General features: G+C 36.6%; 1 protein-coding gene across 1 annotated transcript in view; it reads right to left on the bottom strand.

Annotated features, from left to right (window-relative positions):
• The window catches only part of LOC149819701 (ARM repeat superfamily protein), a 133,901-nt gene that overhangs the window by 96,404 nt on the left and 16,693 nt on the right, over positions 1–20,804 (bottom strand). The window contains exons 10-20 of the mRNA XM_089982954.1: positions 18,996–19,083; positions 18,758–18,836; positions 18,566–18,674; positions 17,413–17,472; positions 17,145–17,263; positions 5,749–6,130; positions 5,465–5,649; positions 5,293–5,365; positions 4,357–4,507; positions 4,096–4,265; positions 3,583–3,933 (exon numbers count right to left, since the gene is read on the bottom strand). Coding sequence (XP_089839080.1) covers positions 3,583–3,933; positions 4,096–4,265; positions 4,357–4,507; positions 5,293–5,365; positions 5,465–5,649; positions 5,749–6,130; positions 17,145–17,263; positions 17,413–17,472; positions 18,566–18,674; positions 18,758–18,836; positions 18,996–19,083 — 1,767 coding nt within the window. The remainder of the gene's footprint in view (positions 1–3,582; positions 3,934–4,095; positions 4,266–4,356; positions 4,508–5,292; positions 5,366–5,464; positions 5,650–5,748; positions 6,131–17,144; positions 17,264–17,412; positions 17,473–18,565; positions 18,675–18,757; positions 18,837–18,995; positions 19,084–20,804) is intronic.

A 20,804-nucleotide genomic window follows, 5' to 3' on the forward strand; every position in this document is an offset into this window, starting at 1 on the left:
TGTTGTGCGACAATCAAAGTGCTCTCAACATGCCATTCAATCTGGTTCATCACAGTCGTGCCAAGCACATTGAGATAGATCAACATTTTGTGAGACAAAAGGTTGAAGAAAAGGAGATCGAGCCCGAATTTGTTAACACTGAAAGACAAGTTGCAGACATATTCACAAAAGGCTTGACCAAGGATCATTTTTGGACACTTAAAGGCAAGTTGTTCATGGTTCAACACCATGATCAACTTGAGAGTGGGTGAAAAAGTCTATTTGTCTATGTATTCTTTGCTTGTATTTGTTATTTTGTATTCTGGATCTGGATAATATATCAGACCAGACCCATATTGTAAACAAAGGATATATATACATGTTTTAGGTCACGATTTCATTATTGGAAATTGTGACAGCCACAGCTCCTTCTTTCTCTTTCACGTGTAACAGATCCTAGTGAAATCTATCACAATCAATGTTGTGAAAAGCGTTGAGGCGTAGCGAGCAGCTCCACCAAAATCTAAGGCGAGGCGTAAGCCTCGAGGCGGAAAGCGTAAGCCTCAAAAAAAATTTAAACTTAAAAAAAACTATAAAAATTATCTGAAAAATCGGCCAAGACCTCTGCTTTAAAAAGTTGGACATTAGCCATGGCACAAAAAAGAAAGAAACAAACACACAAAAACATTTGTGTAGAAAAGAAAACTGAAAAAGTCGGAGGAGAAGATCCCATTTCAACGTACAAGAGACATAGGTCGAGTGATCCATGGAGGGAGAGATAGGGAGCCCACAGATCCATTTACAAGGTTAAAAAAAAAAAGAAGTTGTGAACAAAGAAGCAACCAAAGTAGAAGAGGAGAAACACTATAAGTATTTTGTTGTTGATTTCGGGGAAAAGGAAAAGCGCCAACCAAGATTATAATCGATTGGCATATTCCCAACATTAAGAGATTAGAAAAGCATGTCTCCTACGTGAAGCAGCAGGCTTCATCTCCTTACCAACTCAAGAGAGCGAGAGCGAGAGCGGGTCATCAAGGCTACGCAGAGAGGGAGTTTCCAACAGTCGCACACAAGGAGAGACGGCAGATCAGGACAACGCATCGCAGAGGCATCCGAAGCGAGGAGAAAAGCCAGTGCAAGTCTCAAATGATGCTCCTACCCCCGGCATTGGGGGTAACCCCTGCCGACGAGAGGCGACGACAGGGGGCTCTGCCCCCCTGTCGGTCGACCCCTCACTAAGAAGAAGTAAAGAGGGTTTACCTAGTGGCGGAGACTTCGACGTCACCGAAAAACGCAGAGAAAAGGCGACGTCGGGGATGTCGGTCAAGGTCGCCAGAACGGACGACGGTGGCGGTAAGTCGTTGGCGCCCTCGCAACAGAGAAAAGAAGACGGTGGTGGCCGGCGGGTCGTCGATGCCTTCTCAGCAGAGGAAAGAAGAAGGTGGAAGAGGCGATCACCGGCGGCGGGTGGTGGCCGGCGACAGCGGTGGCGGGGGACGAGAGGGGACAGAGTGGAGAGAGAAGGTTCGAGAGAGGGGACAGAGTGGAGAGAGAAGGTTCGAGAGAGGCGTCTGTGTCTTTTTTAAAGACACAGGTTCTCGAACCTTCGAGCATACGGGTCCGGGTCGAACTCGAATCCGGGCCCATCCGATTTTCTAATGCGCGCCTCACGGTGAGGCACGCCTCGCCTCAAGGCGCATGAGGCGTACGCCTTGAGGGTTTTACGCTTTTTAAGTGCGCCTCAAGGCGAAAAGGCCCTCGCCTCGAGGCGAGGAGCGTTTTTAATAACACTGATCACAATGTTCGTCCAATTTTTTAATTGGTCAACTTTGACCAAGTCTAGAATTGTCTAAGCCAAAAAAAAACTTAAAACCTAAAAAAATAATTTTATAAATATAAATGCAAATAATATATATCATAATCACCAGTATTATTCTTGGCAATTTCTCGCCGAGGATTTTTTTCTTGGTTTTCTTTTCCAAAAAGTGGCTTTTCTAGGGAAAACTCTAAAGTTTAAAGATTGACAAATATAAATATAAGTTTCTCATTGTTTTCTTGCAAAAAATAAAAAAGAAATAAAAGAAATAGAAAAAGTAGGCTTAAAATAATTAAAAATAAGATTTTTTTTCAAAAATATCACAAATTTTGTGATAATATCACAATATTAGGTATTCTCCGATATTCTGAAAATATAGTGATATTTTGCCAATAATTTCAGCTTACCTTGAAATGTGAATAATATCGCAATATTTTCAAAATATCAGCAATAATGGTGACTATCACACACACACACACACACCAAAGCTTTTTGAAATTGCATGTTGCACCCTTCACACCCGCATTCACACCTATGTGACATAGTTGTTTTCACTAAGAAAATTTAAGCAGAATGAAGCATTGGTCATGAATTTAAGACGTTGATCATTAATGTAAGACTCAATATATCCATCAAATCAGAAATATTACTGCAGACTGCAATAAACATGGTCCTTCAGAAACTAGTGTTATGCAAAAAGTAGATGATGCTTCAGCAGCAGCATTTCAGAAACTGTTCCACTCATGTAGGCTCTTCTTTCATTTAACCATATTAAGCAGCATCCCAATAGTACAAATTTTTCAATGACAAACCAAGATTACGTCATCTTCTAGTAGACCACTACAAAAAAAAGCACTGAGAATCCCTATTTTCCAGAAAAAAAAAAACCGGATGCCCTCTATAGGAATCTAAGATGCTGTGGTAGCGAACTTAACACCGATTTCACACATAACCTTGTCAGTGACAATTAGCTACATGAATGGCATGCCTCATGACACCACCACCACATAACATAGATAGTCCATCAAAACTTTCTTTTAGCATGAAAAATGAACGGGTAATCATTTAACATCTTTTATTTGTTTAATTTTTTACAACTTACAAGCATGAAGCTCTCCTAAAATCAAATTTCTAGCATCAGTTACGCAGAAGAGACCCTCACATATTTTGGAATTTAGCATAATGTGATGAGATTTGCATTTCTTTGCAAAAAGTGAAAGTAACTTTTTCTGTGAACAAATATTTTCCTTATTACTCTTTAAGAAGAAATATCATCACAAGTTCATCAGATAAAAACATATAGGTTGGTTTTGGGGCTGGTTATGAAATTTACCTACCATCAACTTAACACCAGGATAAACCTGACATTGCACTTATGCATCTAAGGAATTATCTTCAATCAATTTACTATTTGCAACAAAAATAGTAACAGTAACAGCAAAGAAAAGCCAATACAAACAGCTAACATGGTCAAGAAGTAGGGTCATGTACCATGAGACCTAGCAGTACCTACTGCTGATAAGAACAAAAGAGTTTGCAAAGCTGCAGTGTATTAGCAGCAGCCCACAGGATCATGTGAGAAAACAAAATAAAATAAAAGATAAAAGAAGTGAAGAGGAGCAACTAAACTATTTCAGAAATAAGTAGTGTGAAGACACATGCATAGTTACATTCACCAAGTCATTTGCCATTTTGTATTGCAATCAACTTAGCATGTGTAATAATTAAATGTGAGAGAAAAGAAGGCTTTATTTGAAATCCAAATGCTGCATAAGCACATTTTGCACCTGAATTTCAGGAAGCAGCTCTTGGATTTTAGAATGGCGCCCACAATACATTGTCAATGACAATAGCCATATGGTTCCCGCACATCGTTCCTCTTTCCGGCTACTATAGAGCAGTCCATCAAACAACTTCTTAGTTATATTATCTCTGATCAGGATGCGAGAGTCCTCAACATCAATACCCACACTATTTATGCCACTTACAGATGTGAATGAGGGCACTTCACCAGTAAGATAGTTTGAACTGAAGGAAAGAGAAGTATAATCAGATTTAAGGATCTTATCGGCAGTGACAGCGACACCTCCCCATATAAAGGATAAGGCCTCTCCAGCAACAAAAAGCACTTCTTCAACCTGAGACGAAATAACCAATTTAGGGTTTGCCATTCGTCAGCTCTTTGGATAAAAAAGGTAGGTTAACAGTATCACGGAACTTCTTCGACAGTCAACAGTACATGTAATTATTTATTTATCTGACACCATTATTATCTTTAGTTGCAGATACCGTATACATACCTTTGACCTACAGAGACTGAAAATTAAGTCGAGTGCCAAATTAAGAAGAGGAAGGGATGTTTCCTTAAAAGAAACATGCCCAAGAGAAATCACAATTTTTTGGACAGCTTTGATATCATCCCCAACCAGTAATTTGGTCAATCTTTCATTTAAGGTTGTCAAAACACCAGCTGAACAGTCAAAGTAAAGAGCTCAGTTGCAGTTAATCACCTTTTTAAGAGGGCTCAAAACAAATGCTTCTTAAGCAGTTAGAGAGCTCACCAGAAACCGAATCATAATCGAGTAGTGGCAATGGACCACGCAACCCTATACGCCCAAGGGCTTCCATTGCAACAGCAGCCAAGGATACACCCTCCGATTTAACTAATTCTGTAAGGACTCGAATAGAGCTATGAAGTAAGGATACCGCAACCTAGTTCAGATATCAAATATAAGTAATAAAACTAATGAGACAAAGAGAGAGGAAGGGGGAATAGTCTAAAACAAATCATCAAGCTGTACAGCTGACTTTTGACTGGCATCCCGAAAGCAAACATACACCATGCAACTAATAAATGATATGGTTTGAGAAGTATTTGACTCTCCATATGATAGACGTCTCAACTTTTACCTAAAAGCATTAACAACTTAAGGCCACAGAGCAACTACTCGCTGTTACACTTTGAAAGACTTCATTTATTAAGGCATGAAGATATGACATATAAAAGCATATGACAGGGAAGAGAAAAACTTTGAAAAAGATTGTATTAAGATATCTATGGACCTTATTCTAGACAATTTAACTATGGACCTTATTAAACATCACCTGAAATTGTCTCTAGTGTATCTCGTTTTGATTCAGGCAGCACCGCAACACCCAACATAATAGAATCAAAAAAAGGGGGGGAACATAAAGACAGAAAAAAAGAAATGCCTTATGGAAAGTAAAATGATAAAACCTGTTTAATAGTCACAACAACCGTGATCAAGGAAAAAAACAAGGGAGAAGATCTTCCAAGTAGCAAGTTTCTCCATGAATATGCCTATGTCGACAATCTGCATCATACTAATTGAATCCTTTTTTCTTAATCATTAAAGAGAAATTTTATCAAAACCAAAAACAGAGTGGTGTTGCCATCCATTAATTGCACCATGCCAGAATAATACACTGAATTTTTTCAAAAACATAAGGGTGGACTATATTTTTACACTACTTACATCAGGTCTTCCAGTCATACATTGAGCAACAACATATCCAAGCGCACATACTGCTCCATGAAAACTTTCAAATCTGGATATAACTGAGATGTTAGAGTTAAGAAAGCATGACAATTGAAGTAATTCAACTGGAACAAAAAAAAACACAAATGCTCATTCACTCTCAACAGACCTTCGTAAGTCGCTTCCATTCAAAGAATAGCAAAGATCAGATATAAGAGTAGATGTTTCAGATGAAGACAAAGCAGAACATGTAATTCCCATCAAGCGTGACATACACTCGCGAGTCTCAGAACTAATGTGACCCAAGAACTGCCTTAACCACGTTATTCTTCCAGCATAGCGTGATGCTATCATCTGCAATAGAATTTTATTTTGAAAAAATAAAATTTGAGAAGAAGAATAAAATGCATGCCAAGTACTCCAAGCCTAAAAACAGGAATGGAATAGAATAACCTGAGGGAACTGAGAGCCAATGGTGATTAATCCCTTTGCAGCAACTGCATGAAGTTCAGTGGAGCCTTCATATGCCATAGCATGTTCAAGCAACAAACACATGGTATCAAATGAAGAATGGAACTCTGAAGTTTCTCCAGTCAAAACAGCTTGATCACAATCTATTGTGCACGTTTTTAACAAAAACCTTATCACAGCCACATATGTCTTTGAGGGAAATAAAAGACTGGCTTCCCTAGTGTCAGTAGAACTCAACACCCCGGGCTGCTGCCTACATATGTAATCTAACATGTCATTTAGCTTGGGATACTTGATATCACTTTCAGAACTAGCAGTTTGATCCTGATCTTTTGTCAGAAGGAGACCTTCTAGGGCCATTTCTCTGAAGAAGAAGAAAGAAAGCATCATTTGTATAGACCAATTTTCAGGATGCAATTGTCAGATTTAACAAAAAACACCGACGCAATGAACATTTTTATGAGAATGCAAAAGACTTACAATCAGAAAATAAAATTAAAATACATCAAATGAACATACTTATACATCAAAGCAAATCAATAGAAACAAATGGATCAATTTAGCCATAAATCAAAGATCCATCAAGCAGCTTAAATTTGAGAGTGAAGAAGGAATTATTATCACTCAGCAAGCAATGAAATCCATTATTTGATAAACAGAACCAACAACATAAGAAATGAGAGAGACAAACATTTGAGACCGAGCAATAATGCAACTTGACAGTAATAACAACAGTACAAATAGAATCTGCGCTCAAATTTTGGAAACACAACAACCTGGATCAACTCACATGGCCTTGTTTACTAAATATAAACTAAAGCATGATGAAACACAATGTTATATCAAGAAAAAGATGAACCAGCAAGAGAAACAAGAAAAGAAGAACAAATGTGAAGCTCCTGTAGTGTAAAGTCCAAAATGTGCATCCTGCTCTATAGCACATGGGTACTCCACTTTGACTCTTGCTCTATGTTCCTTTATAGACTAATCATATTGGAAATTTGATAAAAATGGTTGTATCCTTGCAGCTACAGCCATATCCATGTGATATAGATCCTGATGTCCATTAGAAATGGGTGGACATACAAGATTATACTAGGCAACTTGTGACACATGCGCCCCCAGATAATTAAACAGAATATTTTTCTCTGGGAAAAGAACCAAAAATATACCATGGACAACACAAAACAAATACAATGAACATGGATAACCCTTCACAATACAAGCACATGGATGCATACATGTGTGTGTATGTAACCATGCTTGTGTATATGGCCTTATTGATCTAATTATGGCATATTGTGGTTCATACTTCATACCTAACTTGCAACATACATATTTAGAAATATAATTAGGCTATTATAATTTTCTTCTTAAAGCATTTTCCTTACTTCCTTTTCTTTGTTTGGTTTTGCAATATTTCCAACCTTTTCCAACTTTAAAATGCGGAGATTTCTTGAGAAAATTGACATCTGATGTTTGGTGTATATGGATCCTGGATCTGGTCAAGATATGGTTGTGGTTATGTTTGTTATGATTCCATTCTTTTATTATTTTTGTATCCCTGTTTTGCCCCTGAGATTATTTGTTTATTTGAAGGAGTATTAATGTAAATTGCTGTTTATGTAACAGTTTCAAATTCAATATATTAGAAAGAGATGGGATGACTTCCCACATTGGGAATCATCCGGCAGTTCACCCCTAATCTTCCTCTCTCTCTCACTTCTCAAAGTACTCTGGACCAGGTTTAGATACCAAAAGTTATCATGGTATCAGAGCATCAGGTTTGAAGATTGTTTCATCTTGTTGCGTCTTAGGGACCTTGATTCTTGATTTTGGATTTTCTTTTCTGTTTTCTTTCTATTCTCTTATATTCTTTTTTCTATTCCTCTTTTCTCTTTTCTCTTCTCTTGGCTTTCATCCACTATAGTTATTGGTTATTTGTTGATTCCCAATCTTGTTTAAAGGCTTCAATCTAAATATTTTGGGGTTCTCCTAGAAGACATCCTTTTATATTCCTCCCTTTTCTTGATAAATGGTTTTGGGTCCAATTTTAACAACATATTATCCCTTGCTGTTGTTGTTTCCCTTGTATATTAGCTGTCTCCTTTGCTATCTATTGTTCTTTGGGTTACAACATATCATTAGAATCACAGCTATTGAAGGAAGACAGCCCTGAAACTAGATAGAACTGCCTTCAGTACAGCACGTTTTGTCAAAAGCCACCCTTTCAAAAGGAGCCCGCAACCCCGATAAGGTTGTCGGGGGTCAAACCATCTAGTCAGCAATCCACTTACACTTTTGTGAACAGACATTTAAATTGAAACACTTAATAAGAACAATATTCTTTCAGAATAAAGGATTTTGAAAACTTTTAAAATGAACTTTCATCTGATTTTCACTGTCAAATCCAATTTTCTAAATAACACTGTTTTAAATCATCTCAAAGACAAGAATAAAACTAAAATGACACTTAAAACAATAATTAAATCCATAAAAGATTTAGCTAATCACTTTTGAAGCAATTTAGGAAATCTGATGGCTTTTCAAAACAATTTTATAAAATTAGATTAACTTGAAAGAGGTTATAAAACCATATTTAATAACAATAAATCATGTGATTTTTGAAACATCAGCAACTTCAGAAAAGACAAACCCGAAATCAATTATTTAGTTTAAGGGACTTACTTTCAAAATACAAAGCTAGGGGAAAGATCGACTTTTGAACATTCAAAACAAAAACTATAAATCACTTAATTCTATTGTTTACAATAACAAATTTACTAAAACTAAGTCTCATTATCAGGAAACTAATTCAGAAAGTCTAAATCTAATTACAGAAATAGGTGACTAACTGCTTACTTAATTGAATTTAACTATAAAAAGTAGAATTAATAATGCATAAAATTAAGGTAATCTAATCCTAATTATAAGAACTCTAATTACTTATAAAACTAATTTTAAGAAATTCTAATTACTAAAACTGAATTTAATCACTTACCTAAAAATATCACGAGTTTCGCAGGTGACCCCAACACCCTCGCGCCTCTGCTCCTTAGCCCCATACTCCTCCCATCCTTTCTCCTTTTCCATACCCCTTAGGGGTATTTATAGAGAGGCTAAGGCGACAAGGAGGTAGGTAGGTCGGTTTCCATGAGGGGTGAAATTACCATTTCACCCCTGGTCTTCCTACTTATTTACTGTAAACCACTGGCCACTTTCTTATTTACATGTAATGACATTTAAGTAAATGTCCTCATTTATTTTTAAATAAACAAATATCCCTTATTTGATTCCATTAAAAATATCTAAAAATTCAAATTCTTGAAGAATAAAAAGTCAACTTCAGGGTTAAAGTAAAAATTTCAAAATTTTGCGGTTGGGTCCAAATTTGCGCCTCTTGAAATCTGAAGTATTTCTTTGGTCTTATATTTTTTTAAATTGTCTTTACATATTATTACTTTGTGTCAAAAGTCCGGGATAAAATCTTTCATAATTTAATTATTAAATAAAACCTATAAATGGGGAAAAGATGGTGGTAAATTACAACTCATGACTTGGCCAAGTTGGATCGTCCCCTACCAAGTCAAAAAAATAGGATAACTCAGGTTTATACTAAAATTGGCCAAAGTTCATATTTGAGTCCTCTATGACACGATGCACCATGTGTGGTCACTGTTTATTGTTTTTAAATATCTTTTAATATTTTATGTATAAAAGTATCAAAAATGTTAACTGTACAAAATTTAAAAAATCCATATCCATGTGTCTTGCTTTAAAAAATCTTTGAACTCATGTGTGGAACTCGTGTTGAGTGTTACGTTGTACCCATATCTTTGTGACAGAGAAAATGACCGCCCCAACTTACCTCTCCATTCCACCTTCTCATGGGAAAAGAGCTGTGGGAAGACTACCTTCCCCACATACACAAGTTTGTAGTTGCTAGGCAAGGAAATTCATGCTCATCATAAAAAAAAATCCCTGGGAGAAGAATTACACAAGCACCAAGTCAGCCCCTTTTTATGCCAAATTCAACTTGTCTCATGCATGCCACCTGTTCAATGAAATGCCTGATTCAAACACAGTTGCATCTTGCATGGGATTCTGCTTGAAGACAAAACCAAGCATGACTATTTTTCGGAGTCTCCTAGACCTGATCAAAAAGATGCAGGTTGCAGGTTTGAGACCCAATTGTTGTTCTCAAGAGAGCATTTTTTGGTCATCTATTGCTTTGGAAAAGGTAGACCCTGACGAACTAGATACATTGCAATCAGGAATAATGTCAAGGTGTGATATTATAGCCCATAATGATCAATATGTATTCAACACATATTCATGAGAAAGTGGCATCAACCCACCTTACAGAAATGTATGGTGGTGGCCCTGAGCCTAATCGGTACACTTGTCCTGCTGCTTGAAAATGTGTTATAGAGGATGAATTTCCTAAAACACAATGAGATTTAGATATGCATTTGTGTAGCTTATAGTTTTGTTGCAAAAGATGCTAGGTTGGATGTGAATGATTTGAAATTTTAGGTACCATCTGCAGCAACTCATAATATAGAGGATGTAAGCAAGGAAGAAGGAGAATAAGAAGAAGAAGAAACAACTTGAAACTAGAGGAATAATGAGAGCAGACACAATGAGGGGGTGGCAGCTCTATGCCTCTATTTGTAATGCATTTTTAATAACCCTAATCTGGGTTCTGAACATCAAGGCATTATTTTCATTTAAATTACAAGCAGTGCCGCATAAGGGGCACCAATGCTAACAATACTATATATATATATTACAGATATGCCACTCATAACTTGAAAGACTATGATACCCTTGTAATCCTATGTACCTCCTCCCTCACATGATTAACATGACTTGCCAGAGACTTGCGCAGATTATCAATCAAACAGAGTTTATCACCAACCACAACAAATTACAGACAGTTACAGTCATATCCATGCATACTACAATTTATCACTAAAACAACATTGTTTTCTCTTGAAGAGGGTAATTGAGAAAACTGAGAAATGATACTAAATAACATAGTACTAGTTTTTTGAAAGAAATAACATAGTACTAGTTGAATGGCTGAATAATAACAAGACAATATAGCTGGTCATTTTATCCAAGATGTAGTCAAAGCAGCATTTGGGGATAATATTGCAAAACAGATTAAAGAGTTTCAGCAAGCTTCTTAAAGAAGAGTGAAATAAAGAAGAACGGGATTTTTTTCAGTAAGCATATATATTTGAATTTTTGTGCAGAGAAGCTTCCAGTTTCGATGGTGCCACAGTTGATATGATCAGTGTTCACAACAAAGAGACCATGTCTTACGCAGCCCTCTTGTCTGAAGGATTTGGAAGGTGGCCCCGACAATCCAAGTGGTGATGTCAGTTCTATGTCAGACTGTATGAAGCAATAATAAAAAATTGAACTTCCCACCATGGTGCTATGTCACATAGGTATGGGTACATGTGGATGTTAAAATGTATCTCTCTTTATGTAAATATTTACATATATATATAAAGAGAGATACATATACATATATATATCACGTATATATGTATATGTATCTATCTTTATATATATATGTAAATATGTATGTTCTTTTTGTTTCTTTTCTTGTAAAACCCGCAAGGGTATTTTAGTCATTCACCTTTTGCGCATATTCATAATTATGAATATGCTGTAATTCTTTTTGCTTTTTCACTTTTATTCTTTTTCTTTTTTCTTTTTCATTTTTTGTCTTTTTTTGTGTTGACTCAAAGTCAACTTGGAGGGCTCAACACTAGCTGTTGAGCCTCTCCAACGGTTAGAATTCTAACCGTTGGAGGGGCGCCAACAGCTAGTGGAGCCCCTCCAAGGCTTCCTTTCTCATTATAAATAGGGGAGTTCCCCCTTTGTAATACTTACTTCTTGGAGCTTTTGTTCTCCAAGCTTCTCAATAAAATTCTTTATATTTTGTATGCCTTTGTGCATTTGAGTTTCTTTATTGTACCTTTGTGTACATTTGTTATAAGTGTTCTTGTGCATTTGTGCACATTGGTGGTGTTGTGCTTATCGCACACTTTATCTCTTTTTGAGATATTTTCACATGGTATCAAAGCTAGGCTTAAAGGAAAAGAAGATCGTGCGCTTTTTTCTCTTCGTTGGAATACCTCGTAAAGCGTGCCATTAAGTTGTGGCGGTTGAAGTGAAGACTCGGCTCTTCATTCTATATTTTGGAAGCTTCCTACATCAAGAAGGGACTCATTTCGCATTGTGGTACGCATTTATTTCTCTTTGTATCCTCTCTAATGGGCGAAAAGGATTCTCACTTCTCTCTTGGCTTCAAATTGAATGGAACGAATTATCATGTATGGGCCGGGAATATGGAGGCCCATATAAAAGGAAAGGGTCTTTGGGGATATGTTCAAGGAACTATTCCCGAACCCGTACCAAAAATTACTACCCTTGACAAAGGGGAGATCAAAGTTCTTGAAGGAGAAGAAAGAGAAAAGGCTTTTGAAGATTACAATAAGAAGCATGAAGAATGGGAAATGAAAAACTACAAAATACTCTCATGGTTCTTCTCTTCGGTTGAGACCAAAATTAATGCCAATATTCTAAAGTTCAAAAGGGCATGTCAAGTATGGGAATATCTTGAAAGAATGTATACTTCAAGAGATTTGTCCCATAAATACTATCTCCAAAAGAAGGCCTTAACCCTTCAACAAGGAGAAATGTCCGTTAGAGAGTATTTCGCCGAGTTATCCACTATTTGGGATGAGCTTGCCCTCCAAGAACCTAAATGGAGTGGTGAGGCTATTGAATTGAGAACCAAACAATTAGAAGAAGATCATTTCTTCAATTTTTTAAATGGGCTTAGACCCGAGTTTGAACAAACTAGATCCTCTCTCTTATCTTCTTTCTCTTCCCCTCCGTTGGAAGATGTGCTTACCAAATTAAGTGGAGAAGAAACTAGATTGGGAATGAATAAAACCAATCTAAGTGTGTTGGCCGTCCCCTCTAAAGATGAGGATGAGGGTGCTTATGCCGTCTCAAGACCGGGGAATAATGTTAAAATCTATAAACCCCCTCATTTTAACAAAAATCAAGGAGGAAGAGAAAATGGTGGGCATTATGGAAGAAGAGATTATAGTAAGATCATATGCCATTTTTGCAAAGAACCGGGTCACATTAAACCGGTATGCCCTAAATGGAAAAAGATGGTGGCTATGTCTACTACTTTTCAATCAACCAAGGAGGAAGGTCCTTCTACTTCCAATCATGCTACTTTGGCTCTCAATCAAATCATGGAAGCTCTTCAACCACTCCTCAAGGGATCCGTTTCTGGAGCCGCCATGACCACCTTCTCTCCTCCCGATAAGACTCTTTGGCTCTTAGACTCGGGTGCATCCTTTCATATGACTCCAAATGTTTTTTCACTTTCTAAATACTCAAAAAATTTGTCACCCTCTTTTGTCTCCACCGCGGATGGGGCTTCTCTTGAAATAAAAGGAATTGGTGATTTTGAAAGACAAGGTTTTTTTATTCCAAAAGTTAGATTTATACCAAAACTAAATTTAAATTTGCTTTCCGTCTCTCAACTATCGGATCATGGGTGTGATATCAAATTCTCATCAAATAAATGTTGGATACAGGATCGCCGGTCCGGGAAGTTGATTGGGGAAGGCTCTAGGAAGGGAGATCTTTATCTCATGGAGTTTCTTCAAATTCCAAAAACCTCTTTTTGTAATGTTGCCCAACATAAGGATATAAATGTTTGGTATAAACGCCTTGGGCATCCAAATATTGTCAAGCTTTCGTATTTACATTTTGCTAAAACCTTATGTAAAGACAATTTCAATTGTAATGATTGCATTCTTTGTAAAATGAAAAGCTTACCTTTTGGACAAAGAACTATGTTTTCAACCAAACCTTTCGAAATTGTGCATTCGGATGTATGGGGACCGGCACCCGTTGTATCTAAGGGAGGTTTTTCATATTATGTTATTTATGTGGATGATTTCTCAAGGTATAGTTGGATATACTTCCTCAAACATAAACATGAGGTTTTTTCTACTTTCAAGATCTTTCACATGTTAATACAAAATCAATTCAATAGTAAGTTACAAATTTTTAGAACCGATTCCGGGGGAGAATATCTCTCAAATGATTTCAAAAGTTATATTGAAAATAATGGGATTGTTCATCAAAGGTTTTGTCCCAAAACTCCCCAACAAAATGGGTTGGCCGAACGTAAACATAGACACATAATTGAAACTACAAGAACTTTACTAATTTCTCAAAAAATTCCAAAAAGATTTTGGGCCGAAGCGGCTCTTGCATCGGTTTATCTCATCAACCGACTTCCATCCAAAAACTTGAATCAAATATCTCCATATGAAATCTTGTATAAAAAAGAACCCGACTACAATAGGTTAAGAATTTTTGGTTGTAAATGTTTTGTTCTCACCGATAAGAATGATAAATTATCTCCCAAAGCTATTCCTTGTGCTTTTTTGGGATATTCGGAAACTCAAAAAGGGTTTAGATGTTATGATATTAAAAATGATAAACTATATGTTTCAAGAAATGTAACCTTTTTAGAAAACATAAGTGGTTTTGAAGAACACAAAAATCATGAAGATAATGCCGATTATTCTTTTTTGTTTGAACTATTATCTAGAAATGAAGATTTTTTTAGCGATGATGAATTAAAAGAGAATGAGGATATAAGTGAAAGCATTCCTCAAACCATTCATGATGAAGAAGAAATGATAAATGAACCCATTACCTATACTCATAGAGATAAAGGCACTTTTAGAAGTGCAATAGAGAAATATAGTGATCTTAGTGAATCTTCCAACAATTCTCGAAGAACTGAAAGATCTAGGAAAAATCCTTCTAGATTTATATCCTATGAGTCTTTTTCTCCAAAATATAGGGCATGCCTTAGTGTCATTCACTCATATCAAGAACCTAGAAATTTTAAAGAAGCTAAAGAAATGATTGAATGGAGGGATGCCATGGACAACGAACTTAGAGCCCTCAACAAAGCCAAAACGTGGATTTTTCAATGTCTTCCAGAAGGAAAGAAAACAATAGGATGTAGATGGGTTTTTAAAGTCAAAACCAAGAGTGATGACACTCTCGAAAGATATAAAGCCCGTCTTGTCGCAAAAGGATATAGTCAAGAATACGGCATCGATTACGAAGAAACCTTTGCTCCTGTTGCACGAATGGTTACTGTAAGGTGTTTGATCACCATTGCATCTATTAAAAAATGGAATATTTACCAAATGGATGTTAAAAATGCATTTCTAAATGGGGATCTTAATGAAGAAGTCTACATGGATGCTCCTCCTGGTATGAATGTACCAAAGAGGAAAGTCCTTCGTTTGCAAAAAGCGCTTTATGGTTTAAAACAAGCCCTTAAGGCTTGGTATGATCGATTTAATGATGTAATGATTCAAAATGGTTTTTCCTCATGCTACACTGACACTGCTCTGTTTGTCAAAAAGTCTGATGCAGGAATTGTGATTTTACTGTTGTATGTTGATGATATGTTGATAACAGGTAGTGACATAAAGGGCATCAGAAACATTAAAACCACTTTAAAAGAAAGGTTTGAAATGTCAGACCTAGGGTATCTGACTTACTTTCTTGGTATCGAGGTAGCCTACTCTCATAGAGGCTATTTTTTGTCTCAAACTAAACTTGCCTGTGAGATTCTTGACAGATCAGGTATTACTGATGATAAAATCTGTGAGACCCCTGAAGTTGTGGGATCAAAAATGAAGATCGATGATGGGAAACCTTTGGAGGATCCTACCCCCTACCGGCAACTTGTGGGATCTCTAATGTATCTTAGCATCACAAGGCCGGACATCTCTCATGCCGTGCATACTGCAAGCCAATTTCAGCATGCTCCTACATCCGTTCATATGAGTGTCGTTCTCCGAGTTGTCAGATACTTAAAGAGAACTTTAAACAAGGGAGTTTTCCTTTCCTTTTCTTCTGAGTTGAATTTAATTGCATATACTGACTCTGATTGGGGAGGTGACCCAAATAACCGTCACTCCACTACAGGCTTTTGCATTTTCTTAGGTGAATCCCTGATCTCATGGAGATGTAAGAAACAACAGAAGGTGTCTCTATCATCCACCGAAGCAGAATATCGAGCCATGGCGTCTACAACTATGGAGATTGTCTGGATTCATCAGTTGTTGCAAGACATGGGGATTCCAATTCAAGAACCCACAAAGTTGTGTTGTGATAATAAGAGTGCAATCTATATTGCTAAGAATCACACGTTTCATGAGCGGACAAAGCATATTGAGATGGACTGCCATTATGTCCGAGAGGCATATCTACAAAAAGTCATTGACCTTCCTTATGTAACGTCAGAATATCAGTTGGCAGATTTCTTCACCAAGGCGCTTTGCTCTCCAAGATTCAACTTTCTCCTTAGCAAACTTTCGGTCATTGTGCCCTAAGTTTGAGGGAGGGTGTTAAAATGTATCTCTCTTTATGTAAATATTTACATATATATATAAAGAGAGATACATATACATATATATATCACGTATATATGTATATGTATCTATCTTTATATATATATGTAAATATGTATGTTCTTTTTGTTTCTTTTCTTTTCTTGTAAAACCCGCAAGGGTATTTTAGTCATTCACCTTTTGCGCATATTCATAATTATGAACATGCTGTAATTCTTTTTGCTTTTTCACTTTTATTCTTTTTCTTTTTTCTTTTTCATTTTTTGTCTTTTTTTGTGTTGACTCAAAGTCAACTTGGAGGGCTCAACACTAGCTGGTGAGCCTCTCCAACGGTTAGAATTCTAACCGTTGGAGCGGCTCCAACAGCTAGTGGAGCCCCTCCAAGGCTTCCTTTCTCATTATAAATAGGGGAGTTCCCCCTTTGTAATACTTACTTCTTGGAGCTTTTGTTCTCCAAGCTTCTCAATAAAATTCTTTATATTTTGTATGCCTTTGTGCATTTGAGTTTCTTTATTGTACCTTTGTGTACATTTGTTCTAAGTGTTCTTGTGCATTTGTGCACATTGGTGGTGTTGTGCTTATCGCACACTTTATCTCTTTTTGAGATATTTTCACAGTGGATGCGGGTATGAAGGGACCACACGGAAATTTCTATAAGCACAGGGATACAGCTACACATAGATATATATAATTAAAATAATACATAAGTGAAAATACTATATTATAGAAAACAAAATTTATAAATAGAAAACTGAGAAAATTTGTCTTGAAAAGGCATGTAACAACCAAACCAAGCCATGGCAAAAGAAGCCAGCATAGTACCCACATATAACATGAAAAATGACACATAAAGAGTGAAAAGCACAGCAAATTATGAGATACCTTATGTCTAGTTTCTCATCTGCAGCCCCAAGCATACAAATAAAGCGGCTTGGACAATGTTGGAGGTCAAACAAAGATGTTGCCCACCTCACAGCACAGAACCTTGCTTCACTTTGAACCTTGAGTACAAATTAACATCAGAATTTTCAGTTGTTAAAAGAGTAGTGGTTAATAGTAGAGCCCCACGAATCTGATGATCACAAATTAGATGAGAAAATAAGTGGCAACAAGGAATGGATGCAATATTTCAGTAGCAAGAGCCTATTACCACTTGAGAATTCTGCAGTATAAGCATTTCCAAGTCCTTTAAGACCGATGGAGGAGCTCCCTGGACATTGTGAAAGAAAAACTCAGATAACTAACAAAAAATGAATAAGCTAAAAGGAAGACCACAGGTACATGTTTGAGGCAGACACACAATACTATAACATGTTTTACATGAAACACGGGTATGCCCAAAGAAAGATGAAAGAGAAAGACCTAATATGCATTCTGCAACAGTGTTTGGACAAGCACATGGCATTTTTTACTTTTTTTTACTTTTGATTGAAAAAGACAGGCATACAGGCAATGAGTGATGGCTAGTTTCTCGCAAGAGCTTCATAGGTCCAGCATCTATCCTAAGGATAAATTTCTAGTGAAAGTCAACTTATAAGTTCTTAAGCACCATGAGGTTTGGCGCTACTGAACTTTTATCCCCACTGATGAGTTATCCAAAGTAAGATCTTAGGCCATACAAACTGCATATAATATTCTACTTTATATTGTATAATCACAGTTTGTTTATAAGCAATTTCCTAAGAAGGTTGCCCAGCTCAGTGCTGCAATGCCAAAAGGATGTTTAAACAAGACTAGAGGAACCAAATCCTCCCCCAACCCCAAAAAAAAATCATCCTTAGGCTTGACAGGAGTATTCTCTGCTATAGTCTTATATTAGATTTTTCTTCCCAAGAACAAGGAGGGTGCCAACACACAGGCTAAAGGATTATCAGAAATAATGTTCCAATCACCTAAGTAGCAATTCTTTGATTTGTTCAATGCTTTCCCATTTCCTTCTCAAGGATAATCTAGAATTCATCACTGTGTGATCAAGAGCCTAAAATTTGCATTATGCAAATTTAGTGTACAAAAGTATATCAAGAGCTGGGGAATATTTTTACCTGGTTGATTCATGCATGATACATGAAGTTCTCCATTTGTACCAAAGTCGTGCATCAAAAGTACATTAGAAAGCATCTTTAAATGGGTGATCAAAAAATTCATAGCAATCCAAAGTGGAAAGTGGAAGTCGATCAAGTGCTTAGGAGATAGATTCACAAAAAATGACAGCAACAATTCATCTTTTTCAATATTAACAAAGACAGATTTAAGTATATTGAAGCTTCAAAAGAGAGGTTAGATCCCTAGTTTAGTGCCAGTACCTTATATGCTACTGAGAGAGCATTAATGGCTTCCTGAATGGTAAGACGAAGAAATTGATCCTCTACTTTCAACGTATCAAAAAGACGAACAGCCATTTCAACTTTTTCTCTAAAATGATAGAAACAATAAAACAGTTCAACATGGCAGACAAGAAAGCATAACTAGAATGGAAAACAGCAGATTTGATGTACCTAAAAAGTTCAGGCATGCGATAAGAAAGAAGGCCTATCGCTTGAAATGCAAAAGTTTTTGTCTCCCGAACAGAAGCATCTGTATGGTTATTGAATACCAAGAAGAAATTAGACAACTTAATCGACAAACATGACATCAAGCTACTTCAGGTTCAGGACCGTATAGAATAAAAATATAGAACTCAAACATGCAATAAATAAATAATTAACAAATCATGAGCAAATATTAATGGAATACCAGACCCAGAAGTGGCATGTGCATCAAGAAATTTCAAAATTCCACTCAATATAACTGGGCCCATAAGCTTCAACTGATCCAACACCGCCTGCATCAGCAACAAGAATCGGTAAACATGGACATCTTCCAAAACTGATCAATCATAAACCGCCACATGATTACCACAAGAAAAAAGGCTACAGTAAACTGGGCAGACTAATCATCAGAAACTTTCAGTTTCAAGAGTTAAATCTTTAACCTGATAATTCACACACATGGTTAAACCACCCTAAATGTGCCAACTGCCAAGACTAGAACAACGGTCATAAGCATATTCCCCAAGTAGGTAGCCAGAGACAAAATCCTGACTAATTACCAACAGCATGTTACTTGTAGCACCTTTTTTAAGTATCATTAAAAGACAGCCATAAAATGTTCAATGGCTCAAAAAGTGTCAACAACTAATTGGACCTGAGAAGCAGAACCATCTGATGTGGTTTGTTCACAATAGCCATGAGATGAACATCTTAGGGTGATCCTTTTGTCAATGGATGCTCCCATTGCAGTCATACTCTCCAAGGCCCTGCTTGAATGACGGGAGACAAAAAATGGGTTTTTAGAGACCAAGTTTTGGGAACCTTTACAGTAACGAAGAGGAGAAAGGGAGAGAAAAGGGTCAGCAGCAGTATTCCAGCAATAGGGGTCGTGTGTTACTGCCCTCTATCCATCACTTTATTAATGTATCAGGGTTATGGCCTAAATCCCAGAAATAACCCTGATGTAATCAGCAATTGCAATTATGACAGCTCAGTATAAAACATAATTGACTGTACACAACAAAACAAAAATTACATCATTAACCACTATTGACACAGCATATTAAAGAACGTGAAAGAATATGACATCACTCTAACAACCCTGAGCACAGCTCAAGTTGTGCATGGTCCAAAACCATGGACAACTTGTTCAAGTCTTGGTGAACAAATCTGCTATTTGATCCTCGCCATAGATAAATTTGGTTTCCAATTATTAATCTTCTTTTCTCCCGAACAAGGTGCTTGTCAATTTGATGTGCTTAGTTTTGTTAACCAAGATCACTGCTACACTTGTTATCACTAAAGAAGATGGACTATGTTAATGGTTATCTAAGGTAGTCAAAAATGTCGCAGCCATTAAATTTTTGTTGCAGCTGTTGTCAGTGCTGTATACTCAACCTTATTGTTGAATCTCGTGATTGTTTACAGTTTCTTAGTGCTCTATGACACCAGATGATGTCCTAAATACACACGATATCATGTGGCGGACCTACGGGTTATAAGGTCTCATGCCCAATCAGCATTAGAATAAGCTACAATCTTCGTAGTCCCTAAAGATGAGTTTGAAGAAACTTTGTAGATCTACCCATCCATAGAAGTAGCCTTTATGTATTTAAGTATCTTTTTCACTGCTTCTAAATGAGTCTTTATGGGGGCATGCATGGACTACTTGGCTTGATTCACAACAAATAAGGTAAATATTCTAGTGCTCCAACTATACTCCTATACCTTTTTGGATAAGGTATAAGTTCACTTCCATCATTATAAAGATGTTTATTTATGGCAGCAGGAGATTGAAGATGAGTGGAATGAAAATTTAAAACATTATACATAGAAAATAAAACTGATGAAAAAAACCATGGTATGATGCCAAGGCCTATATGAATAATGTAGGCATGCACCTTGACAACTTCCACAAAGCTAGATAATTCATATGCATTATTAATTCTTCATCCACAAGTTGATAATTTAGAATAAAAAATGACGACCTAAAATTTACAAAAGAATCAAAGCA

The sequence above is a fragment of the Nuphar pumila genome, chromosome 12 (genome assembly GCF_984573655.1).
Source record: "Nuphar pumila chromosome 12, dmNupPumi1.hap1.1, whole genome shotgun sequence".
NCBI lineage: Eukaryota > Viridiplantae > Streptophyta > Magnoliopsida > Nymphaeales > Nymphaeaceae > Nuphar > Nuphar pumila.